Source organism: Triturus cristatus, chromosome 2_1 (genome assembly GCF_964204655.1).
Source record: "Triturus cristatus chromosome 2_1, aTriCri1.1, whole genome shotgun sequence".
NCBI lineage: Eukaryota > Metazoa > Chordata > Amphibia > Caudata > Salamandridae > Triturus > Triturus cristatus.
The window spans coordinates 891,834,419-891,857,724 of NC_140581.1; the positions used below are offsets into that span (position 1 = coordinate 891,834,419).

Consider the following 23,306-nt stretch of genomic DNA (forward strand, 5'->3'; position numbering starts at 1 on the left):
TCAAAATACTGCATAGATCCCATCACCACAGGTCCCGCCTCCATAAAATGGGAAGAGAGGAGAGCCCGCTGTGCTTTCGCTGTGATACAGAAGAGGGGACCTTTCTCCACATGATCTGGGGCTGTTTAGGGATGACACAACATTGGGAGTCCAGTGTTAAAAAAAATTAAGGCGGTATGGGATATGTTTGCCCAGCTGGGACTAGTGCTTGCCAGGCATCATATCGCTATTCCTTGAGCATGTTCTCTGATGCTAGGCAAGTGGTGACATGTTAGAGTTAGCGGTGGCTGAAGAATGTAGGCTTAAAAAGTTACACACGATGAGTATGCAGCGAGTGACTTACAGTTGTGGGGTGCGATGGTGGACTGCCTGGGAGAAGACAGAGAGGAAGTGAAGGATGGTTCATCTCCAGGGTCGATAATATGATAAACAAAAAAAGGACCAGAAGAAATTTAAAGACCCTCAGGGGGCGATTCCCCAATCATACAACAAGAAAACACAATAGTAGGCCCCTGGGTCAAGTTAGTTATTGAATTGCTGGAGTAACCCTTTATTAGGACAATTCCCCTCACCCAACCTTAGGTGGCATGCTTCATCATAGGGGATCTCCTCGCACTACGAGCCGAGTCGTAGTGTGGGCTACAAATCCTTCTCTGAGAGGGAGAACTCAGGGATTTTTTATGAGAGATAAGCAAGGTATGGTGAAAGGTAAGTGAAACAAAAGTGTAGGTGGCTGAAACTAACTCTACGATGTGCTGAACAGTTTTAATATGGTATTCATAGGTCATGATTAAAAATATTGAACTAAGACAGAAGGAGATTCAATCTGTCAAAGAAGTAAAAGGGTCGACATGTTTCAGCCTGACACTCCCCGTAGCGATGTAGTGGCTTTCATCAGGACAGAGGTGTGAAAAAAGTATTAAAAAACATTTAGGAAGTACAGCTTGTAATGCTTAAAAACATGCAAAGGGGCAGCCTGAATCCAGTCAGTGCTCGCATTGTGTAATGAAAGGCAGTCTTTCCTTTGCTGAAAGGCACATAGTGCTGATAGCCTCAAGGTACTGCTTCCCCGCACTTGACAATAAGCAGCACTTTCGACGTAACTTTCTGACAGACTTTACTTGGAATAATAATTGATCCTCCCCTTGAAAGATGAACCAGAGCCTTGTCGTGTGATTGTAAATACTATGTTACTCGGTGGAAGTACCTCCTCTCCTGCAGGAGTATGCTGGAAAAACAGCAGCTTATGTCCCTCAACGATGAACCTATTGTCTGATGAGCTGATTCTATAATTTTATTTTTAATCTGAAAGTCATAGATTTTTGTCAATAAGTCTGGATGGAGATTTCTCTGAGAGCCATACGTCAATATCCTGCATGTTTCATGCTGTTCTAAGTCATCCGAGTTCCATATCTACAACAAAAACGTGAATGTTCTCCATACGAATCCTTCAATGTCTTTTCCTTCTACCTCGACTGGAGACCCGATATTCAGATATCATTTCTTCCAGAACAATTTTCTAAGTCCTAAAATATACCATAATATCATGCTTTGTTCATTCAGGGTAACAAGTTTCTGCTTCAGAAATTACTACTCATGTGCCTTGTTACTATTTGATTCTTCAAGCAAGAAGACTCTTCCCCCTGCTCATTAATGCCTTTTTTTAAAGTTTCGCTTGCACTGTGCTTTTCACATCTCTTCTAAATAAAATAAAATATTTAAAGGTTTTAATAGCCTGCCCATTACTTACCACTACTTAATACTGGCTGGCTTCCATGTAACGTGGGTTTCCTGTCTTCCTACTGGCCAGTGGCTCCTCCTGGCCGACTTCCTTCTGGGCTTTAGAGGCTTAGTCCAAGCTTGGACCAAGTACTGCTTCCTGTGGTCAGTGCTCTTCCAATGGCTGCAGGAACTATTTTTTTAATTTTCCACATGCACTCTTAGAAAGTGCATGTGCTCGGCGTCCTTTCCATGCGTCCGCAGTTCTCTCTTTTACCCTCTTCCACGGTGTCACAAAAATCTTCCTTCTGCTCTACTAGACCCAAAGGTATTGGAGCGCTTTACTTGAGCACCAGTTACATTATACAAAGACATATTTATTTGATTTTTGGGCACTGGGGAGATTATGCGATTGGCCCAGAACCACAGGATGTTGAGCTAACGCTGAGACTCGAACCCGGTTCCCTAAGTCTGCAGTTCTTTCTGTTACACCACATATTTATAGTCACTGTGCTTGCTTTATAGTCACAATGTAGCAGTGGATGTGTCCACAATTCTCAACATGTGTCTGCAGTTCTCTCCTTCACCCTTGCCTGCTCACATGGTTTCACTCCAATAAGTTACTGTGTCCACCAGCACGGCTTCCAGTGTAGGAAAAATATGTGAGGAAAGATAAAGCTCTAGTTTTTTTTAATCAGAACTTGCTGTTACATCAGAAACTATGGAAGCAGAAAAGGGACTATAACAATTCAGTCCAATCCTGGCAACACACTAAACATCTTACTTTAGTTTCTGGTTAAGAGGTACGTATATCTCCCACATAAGAAAATATAAGCTGTTGTACAAAAAATGGTGAGAGTGACGTTCCTTTTTTCAAAGTATAACGTATGAATATAGTATATTTACCTTCAGATGTTGTGTGTGCACTACAGCATTTGATTGTGATTCACATTTCTTTTAGTTGAATTAACATTTTTAATCATAAATGAGTATTTTTGTTGCTGTAATTTTTTATTGAAACAGAAACAGACAGCATAACCACAGTTTAGAACCAGAGTATATAAGTACTAAAGAATACAGTGCAATTTGACAGGGAAGGGGGAAGAAAAGGGGAGCCACAATGCACATGGAACCACTAAAGGAAGTTTCCAACACTGTGGGCCACCCATGTAAGCCTTCCTACTTGGTGGGATGTGTCTTGACCGTTCCTTGGAGGGCACTACTATTGTTCTTTACTCCATACAGGACCTTCAGGCCTGTGTTTATCTTTACAACAACCACTGGGGCTTGGGAGGACGGGGGCAAAACTCAATTATTTCTTGGGGAACTCTGCACTATGGCCTCTGTGCCCTCTGACTGAAAGTGTGGCTCTTGCTAGTAGACAAATGTCCAGGGGACTACTCTCATTCTGTCTTTCTTGAAACTCACCTTCTAGTCAGGACCCCCACTGTCTTGTCAACCTATCCTTCGTATCTCTGATGATTTAGGCGGCTCTTGCTTACTTTAGCAGCATCCACATATGGAAATAAGGCCCCATGACATGGCTCCTAACACTCTCCTTTGGTGTAGAAACTCACCTCTCTCACCAATCGGAATCTTTTCAGCTCCCTCCTATCACTCTCACGGGGGTTTCTAAGGGCAGGTCACAGCCAACCCTGCTCCTCTGCCCATTCCAGGCAGTCTGTTGCTCACTTCTGACCCGAGGAAGCCTGGTTCCTGCACCTTGACATCTCTGCACAGTGGAGGAAGCTCAGTCAGCAGAGGAATTGTCTCCACTCCAGTTGCGCCCCTTCATTGACCCATATCACAGTCATCCGGTTTTAAACATTTCTCCCACAGCACTGTCAACCTGCTGTGCGAACCGAACTGCCCCTGACTAGGCTTGTCTCTGTACCAGTTTCAGTCCACCGCCCATGCCCTTAGCAGTTTTGACTGGTGCCATCCTAGCTTTCCAGCAAGGATGGAGAACAGTTTGACTCATTCAGCTTACTCCTTTGTAGAGTTGTGCACCTTTATTTGGGGTTGGCCCACTGTTGGTGCCTGCTTTTTCATTCTGGTTAAGGCCCCTTTTTGGACCGAAGGTGTAAGACTGCGACAGAAAGGAGGAAGGATACGTCTTACTCCATGCCCATTCCTGAATCACATATTTTAAAAGCATTAAGTAATGTGTTACATCTTTTCACAACAGAACATATTGGGCGGCAGACATCATTCATAATTCTAACATGACACATGCACACACATCTAACAAGATGTACGAGAGTAAGGTGCAGGTTCTAAAAACAAACTTATTGATTATTAGACTGGGATCCTGATTTGGTTCGTTGAATATGCTTCCAAAATTAGCCATGGTCAAACAGTCCAGGAAGTAGTGCACTCTCCACATTAAGTGAAAAAGTAGATGCATTTTATTGTGATGGTATTTTGGAGTATAACGCATTCACAAGTATGCAGCTCAAAATCAATTTGAATTGAATTGTAAAGGTAACTAGCTTGCCTTAGGATGTGCGTAATTGCACAGTCCAATGCATTTTAAAATCCCTGCAAACATTTAAACTGTTTCTCAGTATGACTTCAAATAACTTGTTATTTTGTCTATACATAATAATACGGAGTAGTGTGCTTATAATTACAATATGTTTCAGTGGTTCATATAACAAAGAAACATTGTACTTTGCTGAACAGATTTTAAACTGAGTTCCTTGTCAGGGGATCAATGACTAAAGTCTTGGCATAATGTTACAATGATGTATATCAGCTTTCATATATCATTATCTCTTTTAGGCCTTGAACTGAAGATACAACAGATACCCTAGAAAGAGCCATATACATTAAACTGATTAGAATCACCATCAAATATTAAGATGAGGGAAACAGTCGGGGTTAAATGTTTCCCATGTATCTTAAATCTGCTAAAAAATAGATACACCACTATCGTCTTTACTTCTTTCCATGTCTCTCCTTTCTCTACTATATTCTCACTTTTAAAGTTCTCTTTTCTCCCTATTTTCTCCCCACCCTTCCTTTTCTCTAGTTCCCCTTTCCTCTTTATTGTATTTTTAGCATTCATTTTCTGCTCATAATAGTCTGCACAACTAATAGTTTAGAAATTGGTAACACAATAAAGAGTGACAACTCAGGTATCTTGGCCAGTGGTCAAGAATAGCCAGAAATCAACAGCTGCTTATACAGTCATGAAGGGAAAGCATTTACAACCACAAAACCCATTCCAGAGGTCAAAAATGATCAGGCTATATTACAAAAGGGGTTATTCAGGAAGTAGAAAAAAAGGGGGATGGACAAGGGAGTGGAAATGTGAGTGTCAATTGACAAGGGAGGTAGCTGAAAGCAGAAGAAAGATTACCTCATGCATATGGGTCCACAAAAGGGCGTGGGAGCATATATGATGCATATAGCAAATCGAATAGGACTAACACAAAAGCGGAAAGTGCAGCAAAAAAAAATGATAATGCCATAATCTAAATATTCATACTTTTAGGATTCCTTACTAGTTTTGACTTCAATGCCTAACTCAGCTCATTCATCAGAAAACAATCCCAAACATACAATAATAAAAAAGACAAAGTAAAACGTATCCAGTGCATTTGTGAACTAGCGTTCGGTGAATGATGCAGGAGGCAGGTTCATTTCTCAATAGTGACACAGAAGCAAGAGAAAGTTCAACATTGTTTTTACAATATTTTATAGAGCAGTACATCATGACATCTAAACCTATGAAAATGTATTGTAATTAAAGTAGGTGGCATTTAAACTCTTTCGATAGGCTGTATCTGACAAACTAAACAAAAATTATTAGATAAGGAAAGAAAAAGAAGCGAGGGAGTGGAGATATTCAGGAATGCAAACAGTTTCCCTGTCAAGCTGTCATAAATCAAACGATAAAGTAAGTTGGGTTTTAAAAATGTTGTTCTTCCTCTCTTCTCTTTCCACCTTTAGCCCGCTTTGTGAAGGATTGAACTTTCTCAGTGATTCGCACAGGGTACTCTGAGTGAGGGTGAACTGAGGGAAACTTCACATAAAGCTCAAAAGACACTCTCGTCTTGGTGCTGCAAGCAAAAAACAGCAAAGTATTGCCACTTCCACTCTTTCATCCCCTTTTGAGGCCCAAAACCCGAAGAAAATAGGCAATTGTTTAACATTAACAAAGCGAGGAGACCTGCCTAGATTATTCAAATCTTCTTGGTACAGTAGTTGCTGAAGTAGAGGTATGTCATTTTCCAATTTTTTTGCCTTCCCTCCAACAACCAATGCAGAGTGATTACAAAATTAATATATTTCATAGAAATTATAATTTTAGTGAGGATAGTTCTTGGCATAATCAAGTAAAATAATATTGCACAAAATGTTCGTGAAGCTTTTGCTTTGTAAAAATGTTGCATAAAGATCCGAACTTCCTGTTGCTGCAATATTTCTTTTGCACACCTATGATGTAGTGGTACTCTGCAGATCTAGAAGACAAACATATTCTATCTTTATTAAAAACAAAATACAGAACTGCCTTTTGTACAAAAATAGCAAATGTTAAAGCAAATTCACTTGGTGTATTAATTCAAAGCACTCAAATACATCTGGCACACATTGAAAAAGTATATTCCAATATAATTCTAGTTTTGCCCAAAATTGTAGTCATAAAATATTTTACAAGTATACTTTTTAAGTATGTTTTTGCGCACTTTATAAGGCTATGAGGAGGACATTTTGATTGATTGATTTTATAACAGCTAGGGTTTTGATGTTTTAGGCCTTACCTTCTGCCACTTAGAATGTTGAGAGTCACTTGGGAACGTTTTGGAGTATTCGTGGTTTTCGAACTTGCTATTAATCCCAGAAATTCAATTGGTTCTAATTTGGGGATCAGTATGCACTGTACATTTTGCTGTGAGTACTATTGTATATATTTTTGTTTTTAACTTTTACGAATTTTGGGACAAATAAATTGAATTATGTGTCAGAATGTCTACCTCTTCAATATCGACCTAGCTCTTTATCACTTCCATTATAATGACCCCCAACTGTATCAACTTGCTAAGTCCACTACTGTATTTATCTTTATGTTGTATACCACTAGTATCAACCATATCTTTTAGTGATAATTTATTTAATGTACTTGTTTACTGTGATTTATATTTCTCAACCAAATTCCCAGAAGTGGTTCCAGCATGCAGGTGCTTGTTTTGGGAAACTTTCTCCCTCTATGGACTGCAGAGACATCCTTCAGACTTTAAACCAAACAAATTGCACCTCAAAAAGGCACAGGATATGTCTCAACAGCATCCTTTTTTAAAAGGTATATCTATATATGTATTTATTACCATGAGGGCCTGCAATCAAAGTATAAAAGCCAGTCTCTAATTACTTTATTACAGGTGACTTGTGATGTCTGTTATCCCCGGTAATAAAGAAATGACATAGCAGCTCAACTGTAGTAATGTATTGCAGTTGAGTTCATCTGTCACAATGCATGCTGCCCGAGCTAGTAGTAAGACTGAGAGGCAGATCCCAGAGAATAATAAAATTGCAATTTAAACAACGAAAATGAAACCTGGCTTTACCGTTTGCTCTATTTTCTAGATGAGCAGGGATAAGCAGTAAGGCAATATTCCTAGCAACATATTTCTTTTTTTGCACGCTTTACGTAACTATAGGAAATACAGAATCCCTCCATCTGCATGTATCTACACATTCTGAGCTGCAGCGTTTTTCAAAATATGACATACTAAACTGATTCTAATATATTTTTGAAACACATATCCAACTGCTGTTTTGTGTGTTTAATTTTGCAGTTTGGGATTCTACTTTTATTCTTCATGTTTGCAAACATACTTTCTCTTTCACATGAAAGACCAACACACTAAGGATGTGATCAGTTTGTGGGAAGGGTGATGATGGGACCATGAATTATAATGAATAAAGTACTGTCTGCCATACATTATAAAGATATTACAAGTAAACTCGGAGTTCCATGATCTTATAAAGGAAATCGACCGTCAGCCTCCTTCATGTCTATGGTCACAGAACTTTTAGGTGACTTGCAATATCCTTATAATGTACGGCTGGGAGTACGTTATCCCAATATATTATATATATATGTTACCCTGAGGCAGTCGCCACTGGGTGGTTACAGATAAGTCAGAGTTTTCATAGAAAATGAGTTGTTTCTGTTGCTGATAACCTTGGCCTCGTTTGACAAATCTCTATGAAACTTTCCAAAAAGGTTCTACTTTTTGACTAGTTTGCACATGGAAAGTTTTGGGGGTTATATGTCAAGCAGGGGCTGAGAAAAATAGAGGGTCCCAAAATCCTCATGCATTTTCCATAGACTTCTTTAAAAAGCACTACTGCAGAAACTGCTAAACGGAATGACACCAAATTTCACAGGAATCTAGCTCTCGGCCCACAGGTTTTGATTTTTGTGATTTGGTAAAAAATCTGTTCAGTAGTTTTTGGCAAATTAAGATTAAAAAATATTTGTATATCTGGACAGTTAGGATTGAGGGACTCTTGCTAAAGTCCCTCGAACCCAATAAAAAAAATAGAGCATTCTGATTGGCCCAGGGCACTTTTTTTCCCCTTGGACCATCTCGCTCCCGAAGGAGCAATCACTCTGATTGGCTGCCAGCAACATGAGAAAAATGTTACTGGCAGCCATTACAGGAATTGGGGACTTAGTCCCCTGTTCTAAACTTTAAAACATAAAATAACATATGGGGCAGAGTAAGGATTCCCTGCCCCCCTAGGCCCCATGTGGAGACCAAGAGGTATGCAGCTTGGTACCCCACCAAGTGTTGAGTTAGTAGATGTCACTGTGATGTTTTGTATAATAAAGCTGGCAAAAATTGTATTATGCATAACTTATGGAAAAGATGATTAAAAAAAATGTGGAGACCAAGTGGGACTTACTGGGGCCATAATAAAAACCCAAATCAGCAGAAGGCCATGTGCAGCGAAAAAAACCATAGAATTTCACTGAAAAAACCGAAGGTTAAAGTAATGTTACAACTAGGTGAATGTCAGTGACAACATTAACTTTTTGAACAAAAAAATAAACATTGAAATGTACTAGTTATAGTTAGCTGAGCTAAGTATAACTTGTGCCCTCGCCATGCACTGCTTATGACCTCACATATTACATCCCTTATGACATGTTCTATGGCATCATTGATGACATCAACCAATGAGTGTGTGTCGGCGTGTGGGTATTGCGGGCCGGAAAGTCAGACGAGGAGGCCAGATATAGTGGGCTATAGTGTTGTTTTATTGAACAGAAGTTCTGTTTACACAGGTGTAGGGTTTTGATGTAGCTGTGGAAGAACTCCTCGTCGCGGTCGGGTCGTCGGGGTCGGTGTTTCAGGGACGTCTCCGTTCTTGGTTGTAATCGGCGACCCTAGACAGTGTGGAAGTTCCTCGGAGGACCGGAAGAGAAAGAAAGAGAAGCCGTTAGTCCTGCTGGGACTCAGATGAAGACGCTGGCCCCGTTACCACAAGGTGAAGAGGAGTAAGCAGACTGTGTGGGGAAAGGGTAAGAGGGGGAAAGGCAGGGGTTGGTAAAGGAAGAGTGCTCGGAAGGTTCGTGAGAACAGGGTCTGTACACGGTGTAGGGTGCTGTACATAAGTTACAAGGTGGCGGGACGGGATGGTGAAGAGAGAGAGGCTATATATAAGGGAAGATTATATGGGTACATAGAGTACTCTAACAGACTGAGGGTATGGTGGAAGGTACTCACGCGCTCCGCCGTAACTCTCCTCCGAGTTACGGCCGCTCTCCAGCTTCCTCCGTGGGACTCCACCACTCTTCTGACCACTCCTCGAGTTCTCCACTTCCGTCTTCGTTCTCCACGTGCTCGCCAGCCGAGAGTTCCTGCCACGATCTTTCGACTCCTCCAGTCTCTTTGGATCCGCTTTTTCTGTGGGCGTCTGGTTGTAGGTAGGCGGGACTTCCGGGGCATCGGGCGACTCCTTCCGCTCCGTCGTCACTCCTGATTGGACCCTGAAAGAGAGAGAGGGGTGGGGATTCCGTTGTCACGGACGCTTTGGAGATCATTCGGAATCGGGAATCCGGGAAGGGACAGTTCCGGAGAGGAGGTAATCCGGGTGGTGGGCGTGAGGGATTGGGGACCGGGGGAAAGGATCCGTCACATCCCCTTCCCCTAGGAATGTTTCGTGTACTTGTTGAGGACACGGGATAACGGGACAGGTAGTCCGCGTTCCCTTGGTCTGCCCCTTTTCGGTGTACTGTGGTGAAACGATAGGGTTGGAGGGCAAGGAACCAGCGGAGGACTCGGTCATTATGTCCTTTGTTTCGGGCCATCCATTCCAGAGGGGCATGGTCGGTGTATATAGTGAACTCACGACCCTCTAAGTAATAGCGGAGACTGTCCACTGCCCACTTAATAGCCAGGGCTTCTTTTTCTACCACAGCGTAGTTGCGTTCTCGGGGAAATAACTTCCGGCTGAGGTAGAGAATGGGCTTCTCGTTACCAAACAGGTCCTTTTGGGATAATACTGCCCCCAAACCCTGTTCTGAGGCGTCAGTCTGCAAAAGGAAGGGTCGCGTATAATCAGGGCTCACAAGCACGGGACCGGAGGTCAAAGCACGTTTGAGGTCGGAAAAGGCCTCCCATAACAAGGGTGTTGGGTTTTGGAGCAATGTCTCCGTGGCTGCAGAGTTTTTTAACAGGTCTGTGAGAGGGGCTGCTCTTTGTGAAAAATTGGGTACAAACCTCCGATAATACCCTAGGAGGCCTAGGAACGCACGGAGGTCTTTTTTCGTTTTCGGGAAGGGGAGGGAACGGATGGCTTCGGTTTTGGTAGATTGGGGTCGGATGAGGCCCTCCCCCAGGAGGTAACCCAGATATTGTACCGTTTGTGCGGCCAGGGTGGTTTTGGCGGGATTGATTGTGAAACCATATGACCCCAGGGAGGTGATGACCTTGTACAGGTGGTCCAAGTGTTGTTCCCAGCTATCACTATAGATGATTATGTCGTCTAGGTATGCCCCCGCGTACTGGGTGTGGGGTCTTAAGACGTGGTTCATGGCTCGTTGAAAGGTGGCGGGGGCCCCATGAAGGCCGAACGGGAGAACAAGGAACTGATACAACCCCTCAGGGGTAGAAAACGCTGTTTTCTTTCTGTCCTCTTGCCTGAGGGGTATCTGCCAATACCCTTTACAGAGGTCTAGCGTGGAGATGAATTGCGCATTCCCTATGCGTTCGATCATCTCGTCGACGCGCGGCAGGGGATACGTGTCAAAGGATGAAATTTTGTTGACTTCCCGGAAGTCAATGCAAAATCTGACTGATCCGTCGGGTTTAGGAACGAGGACGATTGGAGAGTTCCAGTCGCTTACTGAGGGTTCTATTATGCCCATCTGCAGCATTAGTTCGGTTTCTTTTTTTATTACCGCCCGACGGGCTTCAGGAACTCGGTATGGCCTTTGCCTGACCACCTTCCCGGGTATTGTGGGTATAGTGTGTTCGGTGATGGTCGTATGACCTGGTACCGAGGAGAACACGTGCCGTAAGGGGTATAGGTGATTTTTGAGGTCGTGACAGTGTTGGGGTGTTAGCCCCGAGTCTATGCAGGGGGCAAAGGAAAGGGGTACCTGTTCTACGGTGGTAGAGAGGACGGGACGGGGGCCTCCCATTTTTTAAGCAGATTCACATGAAAGATCTGTTTGGTGCCTCGTGTAGGATCCAGTTCTATTTCATATGTGACAGGGGTTACCTGTCGAAGCACGGTATACGGGCCCTGCCACTGCCCTAGGAGTTTGTGATCAGAGGATGGCATCATCAACAGTACCAAATCCCCGATGGCAAAGTTCCGGGTTTTTGTCCCCTTGTCATACTGTACTTTCTGTTTATTCTGGGCATTTTCCAGGTTTTGGTGGACGATGTCTCTCATCATTGCCAAGTGGGTTTGTAGGTTGGATATATACTCAGGGAGGGGCCGAGTGCGGTTAGGCTCGGCTTCCCAGGCTTCCTGGGCCATATCTAACAGGGTACGTGGTGGCCGGCCATATAGCAACTCATATGGTGAATAGCCTGTACTACTCTGGGTTTTGCAACGTATAGCGAACAACGCTAGGGGCAACATATCTTCCCATCTTTTGGCTTCTAACCCCAGTAACTTCTTCAGTGTTTGTTTCAAGGTGGCATTGTAGCGCTCCACCAGCCCGTCGGTCTGGGGGTGGTAAGCCGAGGTCCGGATTTGTTTGATACCTAGTTGTGAACAAACCTGTTTCATTAAGGCTGATACAAAGGGGGTGCCCTGATCGGTTAGGATCTCTCGGGGAAATCCTACTCGGGAAAATACGGAGATGAGGGCTTTCGCTATGTTCTGGGTAGTGGGTTGTCGTAAGGGCAAAGCTTCCGGGAAGCGTGTGGCGTAGTCTACGAGGACCAGGGCATATCGACAGCCGCTACGAGAGGGCAACAAGGGGCCTATGAGGTCCATCCCTACTCTACTAAACGGGATGTCAATGATAGGGAGAGGTTGTAGGGGTACCCGAGGGGGTCGATATCTACTGTTTTTTTGACACACCGGGCACTCCCGGCAGTATGTTTTTACTTGTTGGTGGACCCCGGGCCAGTAGAATCTCTCTAGAATGGTTTGGCTGGTTTTTTCGTCACCAAAATGTCCGCCCAGCAGATGGCTATGTGCGAGAAACAGGACCTTCTCGCGGAAAGGGCCGGGGATCAACAGTTGGGCCTTTTGCTGGGCCCCTCCCTTTCGGTATAACAACCCCTGTTTCTTGAAGAAGTAGGGACCTACGGTAAGAGGATCCTCGTTTTCCAACGCCTTAGCCCAGGCTTCCTGCAGAACGGGGTCTTCTTGTTGGGCTGCTCGAAATTCTTGGTCTGTCTGCCATGGATGTTCGTCCGGGATCGCTGGGAAGACGTCGACATAGTCCCTTTTCTCCTTCTTTTTCTGTGCTTTGGTTTTCAGGAGCTTGGGTTGTGTTGTTGGAGAGGATGGCCCCTGAGGAAAGGGTGCTTCTTCCCACCATTGGTTGAGGGAATCCGTTGAATCCTGAAGAAGTCCGGGTAATCCGGGATAGTCACTCCCCAAAATGGCTTCTTCGGGAAGAGAGGGAATAAGTCCTACGGTGAGGGTGGTTCCCGGATCCTTTGGATGTTGGACTTGGACTTGGGTGGTGGGATATCTTCTCGTATCGCCGTGCACACATTGAATGGCAACCGTTCCAGAGGGAGGTTCGGCGGGTGTCTGCAGGGCCTGGGGTCGGAGAACACTCTGTCGACATCCAGAGTCTGCCAACGCTGTGAGGGTTTGTCCATTTATGGTTACGGGTCGGTGGAAGGAGGGTGGTTCAGAACCGGGTACGGAACAAACGTAGTTCCTGGCCAGACCAATCTCCATGGGTTCTTCTTTGTGGGGACACATGCGAGCGATGTGACCAAAACCTCCGCACCCGTAACATTGGGGTCCAGGGTTGGTAGGTCGCGTAGGCACCGGTGTGGGAAACAAATGGGTCATCACGGGTCTTTTAGGTAGAAGAGGGCGGAGAGGTCTGATGCCGGTGGTGAGAGGAGGTTTCTGGGGATGTTCCTCCTTGCCTCGTGGGGTCTCCTGTGCTCGACTGTAGGCACTGGCTATTTCCACGGCGGTATCCAAGGTGAGACGGGCATGTTGACGTACCCACCTTTGGGTACCGGGGTGTAGAGACGAGAGAAATTGTTCTAGGTGGATCTTTTCCAGGATCTCTTCCTTGGTGGACGTTTCGGGTTTCAGCCACCGAGATGTCAGATCCTTGATTCGGAACGATAGTGCTCGAGGAGTCTCTTGTGGTCTTTCTTTGACCTGACGTAACCTCACCCGGTAGGCCTCTGCGTCGATGCCCAATCGTTCCAATATGCACGTTTTGATATCCGCATACGGAGTGGTGCCTTGCACGTTGGCTTGTTGGTAAGCGGCTTGTAAATCACCAGTCAGTAAAGGGCCCAGGTAATGGCCCCAACGGTCTACAGGCCATGACGCAGCCTGGGCTAACCTTTCAAAATTCGTAAAGAAGAAATCCGGATCTTCTCCCGGCACGAACTTCTGGAGGACCACCGAGGGTAATGAGGTTGTGGGTCTCTGTTGCTCGAGGGCGGTGGTCAATTTTCCCATGGCTTGTTCGTGGGTGTCTCCCTGGCCTTTCAGGACATCGTGGAGTTGCCCACGATCGTTTTCGGCGGTTTTCAGGAAGCGTTCCATCAATGTCCCTAATTGTTCTTGGGAGGTAGCCATCCTTTGCAGTACGGCCTCCATGTCTCCAGCTGATCCCACTTCTGACACCACCTGTCGGCGTGTGGGTATTGCGGGCCGGAAAGTCAGACGAGGAGGCCAGATATAGTGGGCTATAGTGTTGTTTTATTGAACAGAAGTTCTGTTTACACAGGTGTAGGGTTTTGATGTAGCTGTGGAAGAACTCCTCGTCGCGGTCGGGTCGTCGGGGTCGGTGTTTCAGGGACGTCTCCGTTCTTGGTTGTAATCGGCGACCCTAGACAGTGTGGAAGTTCCTCGGAGGACCGGAAGAGAAAGAAAGAGGAGCCGTTAGTCCTGCTGGGACTCAGATGAAGACGCTGGCCCCGTTACCACAAGGTGAAGAGGAGTAAGCAGACTGTGTGGGGAAAGGGTAAGAGGGGGAAAGGCAGGGGTTGGTAAAGGAAGAGTGCTCGGAAGGTTCGTGAGAACAGGGTCTGTACACGGTGTAGGGTGCTGTACATAAGTTACAAGGTGGCGGGACGGGATGGTGAAGAGAGAGAGGCTATATATAAGGGAAGATTATATGGGTACATAGAGTACTCTAACAGACTGAGGGTATGGTGGAAGGTACTCACGCGCTCCGCCGTAACTCTCCTCCGAGTTACGGCCGCTCTCCAGCTTCCTCCGTGGGACTCCACCACTCTTCTGACCACTCCTCGAGTTCTCCACTTCCGTCTTCGTTCTCCACGTGCTCGCCAGCCGAGAGTTCCTGCCACGATCTTTCGACTCCTCCAGTCTCTTCGGATCCGCTTTTTCTGTGGGCGTCTGGTTGTAGGTAGGCGGGACTTCCGGGGCATCGGGCGACTCCTTCCGCTCCGTCGTCACTCCTGATTGGACCCTGAAAGAGAGAGAGGGGTGGGGATTCCGTTGTCACGGACGCTTTGGAGATCATTCGGAATCGGGAATCCGGGAAGGGACAGTTCCGGAGAGGAGGTAATCCGGGTGGTGGGCGTGAGGGATTGGGGACCGGGGGAAAGGATCCGTCACATCGTGTTAGTTTGTTTTATAGTTTACATGGTGGCGGGTAGCTACCATAGCACCTTTCCACCTAATGTTCTACAGCCTGTGTTCAGGTAATGGGAGTAAGTGTTTAGAAAACGCATACGTTCCTAATGAATCATTGGTGTGTAGAGGTATTGAACACGTTATAAATCTGTGCATGGAAGAGTAACTCTGTGTGCAGGTGATAGTTGACAACTTGTGTTCAGCATGTTCCACACAAGTTTACATACTGCATACTAAGTATTGTAAGCAGCCCTGAGTTATTAGACAGAATCGTCACAGCATGACAGCTTCTACATAACAAAGGAGACTGTGTGCACCAGGTAATATCCTATGTACATGTACTTCTTTTGCTTCAGAAGATGGGATATCCAGTAGATACTTTTTAATACTCTGTGGTATATTTCTCATGAGAGTTTCACTATCTGCAAACAGTGTGGTACAGAGTAAATTCTCTCCATATAGTAAACACTGTTTCCAGTACCCACTTTTCTACTCATATCAACTTAATTTCTCAATGTAGGTTCAGTTACTGTGAAGGGTTTGATACATATAAAAACTGTCCATAGTAGGGCATTAATTTTGGAACAGGTGTTGAGTATCTTGAGTAACTTGGCTTTCTCTGAACAGTAGTATACACATTGAACTCCATATGCAATGAGGGTTTCCCATATATATGTGGTTGTTTGTTGATGTGAACTAGGCTACCCGTGAAGTGTGTGGTCATATGCACAAGCTTGCTACACTTAAGGGAGTTGTATCTGTGATGGCATTAATAAAGCGTTATGTTATTCTGAGCTATTTTGAATTTACTTTCAGGCCTCTAATGTCATTCTAGTTAATAGAGCAATGTGTACGAAGGAAGCTTGGATGATGTCATCAGTGATGTCATCAATGATGCCATATAACATGTCATGGGTGATGTAATATGTGAGATCATAACAGTTAGTTATGTTAACTATAACTAGTGAATTACTGTGATTTGTTTATTTGTTTTAGATCAAAACATTAATGTTGTCACTGACATATTCACCTAACTATAACACTACTTTAACCTGTTTTTTTTAGTGAACATATAAAATATATAATATATATATTTTTTCCCACTGAAAAAAACAAAGGTTTCAGGGACGTTATAGTTAGGTTCCACATACTATGAAGGGGTAGAGGCAAATCTCTCTACTCTGGCCTCCCCAATCGTATGGCACTAACACATCAGGAGGAGTAGCGAGCAGTGTTGAAATAGTGGCACACGCTCTGTTAGGCTAGCTTACAATACACCCCTGCGCAGGCCAATGCCTGGGGTGGAGCATAAGGGAGGGTAAGACAATACATACATAAAAAAGAAATGATATCTCAATATGCTTTGGGATCACCGAAAGAAATTGCAGTAAAGATATAAAACTAGCTCAGTGGAGTCTTTGTGCAACAATTTATTCCTTGACCCACTGTCTAGGTCTAAAAAGTGAAGGGTGGTGGTGATAGGAGAAGTATTGGGAGTCCCTTCTCCCCTCCTTACTGCCAAAGTGTTAACATGTTTCAGCCGTGTTTAAGAGTGCCCACAGTGTTGGGTCATACCGGCTTTCTTCAGGACCAATCGGATCCCAAGTGTTATATTTATAGTATAGTGAGTGGGTGTGTGTGTGTCTGTATGGGTGAGGAAATGGCTGTGTGACTGACTATATGGATGAGTCAGTAGGTGTGTGAGCAGCTCTATGGGTGACTGACTCAGTTTGTGAGTGGGTGTATGAGTGGATATGTCAGTGGCTGTATTAGTGAGTGAGTGGTGTATGAGTGGCTATATGGGTGAGTGAGTAGATGTGTGTAGACCTATGAATCAGTGTGTGGATGTGTGTGTAGACCTATGAATCAGTGTGTGGGTGTGTAAGTATTGGTATGGGTCTATGAATGGGTTTGTGAATGGTTGAGTGGGAGTGGGTGTATGAAACATTCAATGGGGTGTGCGTGGGTACAACAGTGATTCTGTGGATGTTGTCATCAGTGATGTCACTGACCATGTCATGATTGATGTAATATGTGAGGTCATAAGCAGTGGATTGTGGGGGCACGAGTTATAGTTAGCTCAGATAACTATAACTGCTGAATTTCACTGGTTTTGTATAGTGAAACCTGAGCCTAACTATAACATCCCTGTACACTTTGGTTTTTGCAGTGAATTTGTAAGGTTTTTAAAATGTTAATTCCTAACTATAACATCCTTGTAACCTTTGTTTATTTCAGTGAATTTGGAAGGTTTTTTTAAGTAGTAGTCAAGTTTGGGGAGTGGTGGAGAAAGGGGGCGGGGCCTCCGACCAGCTCTCAGGATTACAGCTGTGTATGACTTATTGGAGGTACTAGAAGGGCTATTGGCCCTCAATGTCCCTCAGCATTCAAGAGGATTTCATCCTTCAACCAGTAGTATGCCAGGAGGTGCATTTGCAGAGTGGTGGAGAAAGGGGGCGTGGCCTCCGACCAGCTCTTAGCAATCCAGCTGTGTGGGACTAACTGGTGGTAACAGGAGGGGTTGTTCCCCCCAAGAACCCTCATCAGCCAAGGGGACTTCATCCCACAATTAGTAGTGCACCAGGAGGTGTGTTTGCAGAGTGGTAGAGAAAGGGGGCGCGGCGACTGACAATCTCTCAGCAATTCCACTGTGTGGGACATACTGGAGGTAACAGGAGGGGCAGTTAGCCGCCAAGGACCCTCAGGAGGAAAGTGGACTTCATTTCCCAACCAGTAGTGTGCCAAGAGGCGTGTCTGCAGAATAGTGGAGAAAGGAGGCGTGGCCTCTGGCGACTTGCTGGTCTTTTGTTTGTTTTATTATTCGGGAACGGGGGCCTTCCCTGGGCCAATTTCGGCCCAGAGACACTATCCCCTGGGGCCTGTACATGTCTACTAGTTACCCTGGAGCTCTCCCAGGGCACCTGCAGGTAGGGAAAGAGATAAAACCTCTGCTTCCAGCAGGCGGGAGAACTTTGACTGCTTCCACCTTTTGGAAATGGAGTGTTTGCTTTTGCTTCTCCCGCCAAGCAAAAGCAAACAGCTATGCATCGGGGTGGGCATCCCAGGACATAGCAGGAGCCGGCCCTTTTGGGAGGGGGGCAATCCTCAGGCCCATGCATGGTTCCAGGAGGGGGGCTGCACAGTCCCCCTCCTGTCTCGTTTACGTGCTGCCCTGGGTAGGTGGTGATATCAAGGGACCTATGTGGCCTGAAAGGAGGGCTGCGTGGATCCTCTGCCATTCTTTAAAACATATTTGGCCCCAGGGAGGTGGTGGTGCCGGGGAGCCCACCCATTAGCTGTTATTTAACCCGGGAGGTGGTGGTCCCTGGGGCTCGGGGGGGATGGGGCGGTCCACGCAGCCGCCCATCACTGTTTCTTCAGCCCCGGGGAGGTTGTGGTCCCCATGTCTTATAAAGCCACAGGATGGGGGCCATGTGTGCCCCCTCCTTTTTTTATTATAAATAAAGCCCCAGGGAGGTGGTGGTGTTCCCCCTCCTTCATTTAAACAATGCCCCTTGACCTGGCCCACCCAAGGGCTTTTTCCAAAATGAGCACTTGTTATTTGATTTTGAATTTTTGCTTGATTTGTGGATCCACCATGAAGTTCTTCTGAAAATAAATAAAAAATGTGTTTTTGTCCTAGTGGGGTCCCTCTGGAACCCCAGCACCAGAACTAAGGGGTCAGGGTATTCCTACTGTGCCGCCTTTTATTTTTAACCTTTTTTAAGGGACTCGGCTGAGGCAGAGTCTCAAGATGGCTGCCAAGTCTTCCTAGTGGAAGTGCTGGCAGCCAATCACATCTCTGCACGAGATCAGGAGGATTCGCGTCCCCATATCTACAAATTTGGTTTTCGTTAAATATCTCTAAAACTACTGAACAGATTTACACCGAATAACAAAAAGCACTCTTTCTGGAACAAGAGCTAACTTTCTGCCAAATTTGGTGTAATTCCATCCTGCGGTTTGGGCTGTAGTCTTGTTCAAAATCCCTATTGTAATTAACATGGGAAATACACTTTTTTTGGACTCCCCTTTTCTCATCTCCCGCTTGACGGATCACCCGGATACTTTCCGTACACAACTAGAATCATGGTGCACTTTTTTTGGGTGACGATTCGTCAACGCGGCCAAAGATTTAGGCAAGTAAAAAAATGCTTTTCCTATGGAAACATGGTCCTAACTATAACTACCTACTGGTGACCGCCAGTAGGTGATCGAGATACACACACACACACACTCTCTCTCTCTCTCTCTCTCTCTCTCTCTCTCTCTCTCTCTCTCTCTCTCTCTCTCTCTCTCTCTCTCTCTCTCTCTCTCTCTATATATATATATATATATATATATATATATATATATATATATATATGTATATATATATATATATATCTCGACTCCAAGCACTCTCAAACCTCCGAACTTCGGCGAGAATAAATGTATATATATATTCACTGTAAAAAACATAGGTTTCAGGCACGTTATAGTTAGAAATTAACATTTAAAAAACCTTAGTAATTCACTGAAAAAAATATAGGTTTCAGAGACGTTATAGTTAGTTGGACATTTCACTCGTACAAAACCTTAGAAATTCCTAAGTTATAGTTAGTTCAGCTAACTATAACTCGCGCCCCCACAATGCACTGCTGATGACGTCACATATTACATCATTCATGACATGGTCAGTGACATCACTGACGACATCACCAGTGACTGTGAGTTTCTATGAAGTTTAAATATGTATTATATATATGCCAAGGTGTATTGAAGAATGAGTGGGTGTGTAAGTGTCTGGATGGAGGATTTAGTAGGTGCGTCACTGACTGTTTACGTGTCTTATTGAATACATGGGTTAGTGACTAACCTGTGTGAATGTCTGTATCAGTCTGTCTGCTGTTGTATAAGCTGCTCCATGGGTTGGTTACTAGCTACATGAGTGTCTATATGGGTTATTGATTGGTTGCCAGAGTATTTGTATGGGTGCCTGAGTGTGTGTGTGGGTGCGTGGGAGGTGTGTGACTCTGTGCATACTTGTTTGAGTGATTGATTCACTGGCTGTATGGGTTCAATAGTGCATGTGGAAACAGCTGTATGGGTGTGTTACTGAGTGAATGGATGTCTCAGTGGTACATGTCCAAGTAACTACATATGTAAAAGGCAGTGTATGTGAGAGTTGGAGTGTATAAATGAATGACTGTATGTGAGAGTCAGTGATTGTGAGAGTGACTGTATAGATGAGTGTTTACTTGCATCAGTGATTGTATAAGAGAGTAATTATGTGTTTGTTTCTGTTTGAATAAGTGATCTGTTATGTGTATAACTCTATAGGTCAGAAAATGGAAGTGTGATTGATTCTTTGCATGACTGACTAGGTGTGTGAGTAACTCCATGAATGATTGGCACTGTGTGAGTGTCTGAATAGGTGTATGAGTGCATATGATAGTGTTGTATTGATGAGCGATTGTATGTATGAGCGACTGTATGGGTAAATGAGTGGATGTGTGTGTAGACCTAGGAATCAGTGAGTGCGAATGTAGTAACTGGTATTGGTATGTCGATGGTTTTGAAAATGGTAGTCTGTATTTTTACAGAGGGTGTATCAAAGGTTATATTAGAGTGTGAGGAGGTGCATCAGATTTTCACATTGGATGATGTCATCAGTGATGTCATCAGTGATGTCACTGACCATGTCATGAATGATGTAATATGTGACGACATCAGCAGTGCACTGCGGGGGCGCGAGTTATAGTTAGCTGAACTAACTATAACGGGGGAATTTCTATGGTTTTGTACGAGTGAAATGTCCAACTAACTATAAAGTCTCTGAAACCTATGGTTTTTTTCAGTGAATTTCTAAGGTTTTTTAAATGCTAATTTCTAACTATAAAATGCCTGAAACCTATGGGGTTTTCAGTGAATTTCAATGGTTTTTTAAATGCTAATTTCTAACTATGCCTACAAAGTTAGGACATGTGAAGAAAGGAGAAAAGCGCAGAAAGAAGCAAGACAAATGCAGAAAGAGGCAAAAGAAGTCCAGAAAGACAAAGAAAACTGCAGAAAGAAGCAAGTGATGTGCAGAAAGAACCAACAGAGGAGCAGAAAGTCCCCCTGTGCCCCCAACCTTTTAGTGATGGGTACTGGTGGTAACTGACTCTGACTAACCAGGACCGGATCCCCCTGAGCAGGCCTAGGGGGTCAGGGTGTTACTACCCTGCCCCCTTCTCTTGTTTTATACCTTTGTTTCTCGCTTCTACCGAGCCACAAGATGGCTGCCAACACTTCCTGGTTTGGAGTGTTGACAGCCAATCACAGTGAAGCTAGTGCACGGGACTTAGGCTCCGCCCAGATATCAACATTTTTATTTTTCTAATCTCTCAGCAACTACTGAACAGATTTACACCATTTAAAAAAAAGGTAACTTTCTGATCCAAGCACTACCTTTTTGCAAAATTTGGGGTAATTCCGTTCAGTAGTTTCGGCTGTAGCCTTGCACAAAGTTTCCTATGGGAAATTGATTTTTTGACTCTTATCTATTGAATGTCTCAAAAACTACTGAACGGATTTACACCATTTAAAAAAAAGGTCGCTTTCTGAACCAAGCTCTGCCTTTCTGCCAAATTTGGGGTAATTCCGTTCAGCAGTTCGGGCTGTAGCTCGTCGCAACATTTCCTATGGAAATTAACATAGGGAAAACGCATTTTGGGAACCCCTTTTTTTCTCAGCCCCCGCCTTACGAATCACCCCCAAACTTTCAAGATAGGAGCTGACCTAAAAAGTGCAACCTTTTGGAAACTTTCATAAAGATTCATTAAACGACGCCAAAGTTATAAGCAAATCATAAAATGCTTTTCCTATGGAAACTAGGTTGTAAGTATAACTACCTACTGGCAACCGGCAGTAAGTTATATATATATATATATCTTCACTGAAAAAACCATAGGTTTCACACACGTTATAGTTAGGAATTAGCATTTAAAAAACCTTGCAAATTCACTTAAAAAACCATAGGTTTCACACATGTTATAGTTAGGTGGATATTTCACTCGTAAAAAACCCTAGAAATTCCCCGGTTATAGTTAGTTCAGATAACTATAACTCGCGCGCCCGCAATCCTCTGCTCATGACGTCACATATTACATCACTCATGACATGGTCAGTGGCATCACTCTTGACATCACTGATGACATCATCCTTGTGATAGAGTGGCGGTCGCGCGAGTTATAGTTATCTGAAGTAACTATAACGGGGGAATTTCATTGGTTTTTTATGAGTGAAATATCCACCTAACTATAACATGTGTGAAACCTATGGTTTTTTAAGTGAATTTGCAAGGTTTTTTAAATGCTAATTCCTAACTATAACGTGTGTGAAACCTATGGTTTTTTCAGTGAATTTGTATGGTTTTTTAAATGCTAAGTTATGTATGTATTATTATTTTTTTTATATATTTATTTTTCAATAAACTACGTATTAAAATATATTTATTTTTTTATGGTTTTTCACTGTGCGCGCACGGTGCGCGCACCCCCGCGATTTAAAAAAAATAATAAATTAAATGGCTTTTTCTGCCTTCGGGGTCCTTCAGGGACCCCCTAACAAATGCTAGAGGGTCAGGAACTCTCTACCCTGCCCCCTTTTCACGTTCGCCACCTTCCTTTTCCACTCTCGCACTGAAAACAAACAAAATGGCGGCCGACACTTCCTGATTTCGACCGATTCGAACGTTGACTGACATGTAACAACCAATCAGAATTACGCTCTCGCACGTTAGGGTGCGCGCACGCTGCGCGCACGGTGCGCGGCAATAGATATGTATGTGCTTTTTACTGCAATTTTCTCTGGAACTACTGAACAGATTGACTCCATATATGCAAAAGGCACTTCCCTGACCTGAGGACTACCTCTCTGCCAAATTTCAAGTAATTCTGTTCAGCCGTTCGGGCTGTATCTTCGACTAAAGGTCCTATGGGAAAATGCATGGGGAAAACGCGTTTTGGGACCCCCCTTTTTTCTCGGCCCCCACTTGACGAATCCCCCCGAGACTTTCAGGGTAGGAGCTGAGCGGAGCGCCCCATTAGATTTAAAAATTTCGCGAAGATTCGTCAACCGGCGCCAAAGTTATTCAAAATAGAATTTTGAGATTTCCTATGGAAACACGGTCCTAACTATAACTATAGTTAGTGCAGGCAACTATAACTCACGCGACCGCAATCCTCTGCTGATGACGTCAGATAAAACATCACTGATGACATATGTGTCTTTATGAAAAATAAATATTTGTTATATATGTATAGCTAAAGATT

General features: G+C 44.2%; 1 protein-coding gene across 4 annotated transcripts in view; it reads right to left on the reverse strand.

Annotated features, from left to right (window-relative positions):
• Window positions 1-2,711: 2,711 nt before the first annotated feature.
• Window positions 2,712-23,306, reverse strand: part of NMRK1 (nicotinamide riboside kinase 1) — a 177,488-nt gene continuing 156,893 nt past the window's right edge. For 2 of the 4 annotated variants that reach the window (XM_085633071.1, XM_085633072.1), the window contains one exon: window positions 2,712-6,188. In XM_085633071.1, the coding sequence (XP_085489197.1) occupies window positions 6,163-6,188 (26 nt within the window). In that variant the 3' untranslated portion in view covers window positions 2,712-6,162. Of the gene's footprint in view, window positions 6,189-8,974; window positions 9,728-12,510; window positions 14,843-23,306 lie in introns of those variants that run through there. The other 2 variants (XR_014970371.1, XM_085633070.1) reach the window with 2 other exon arrangements.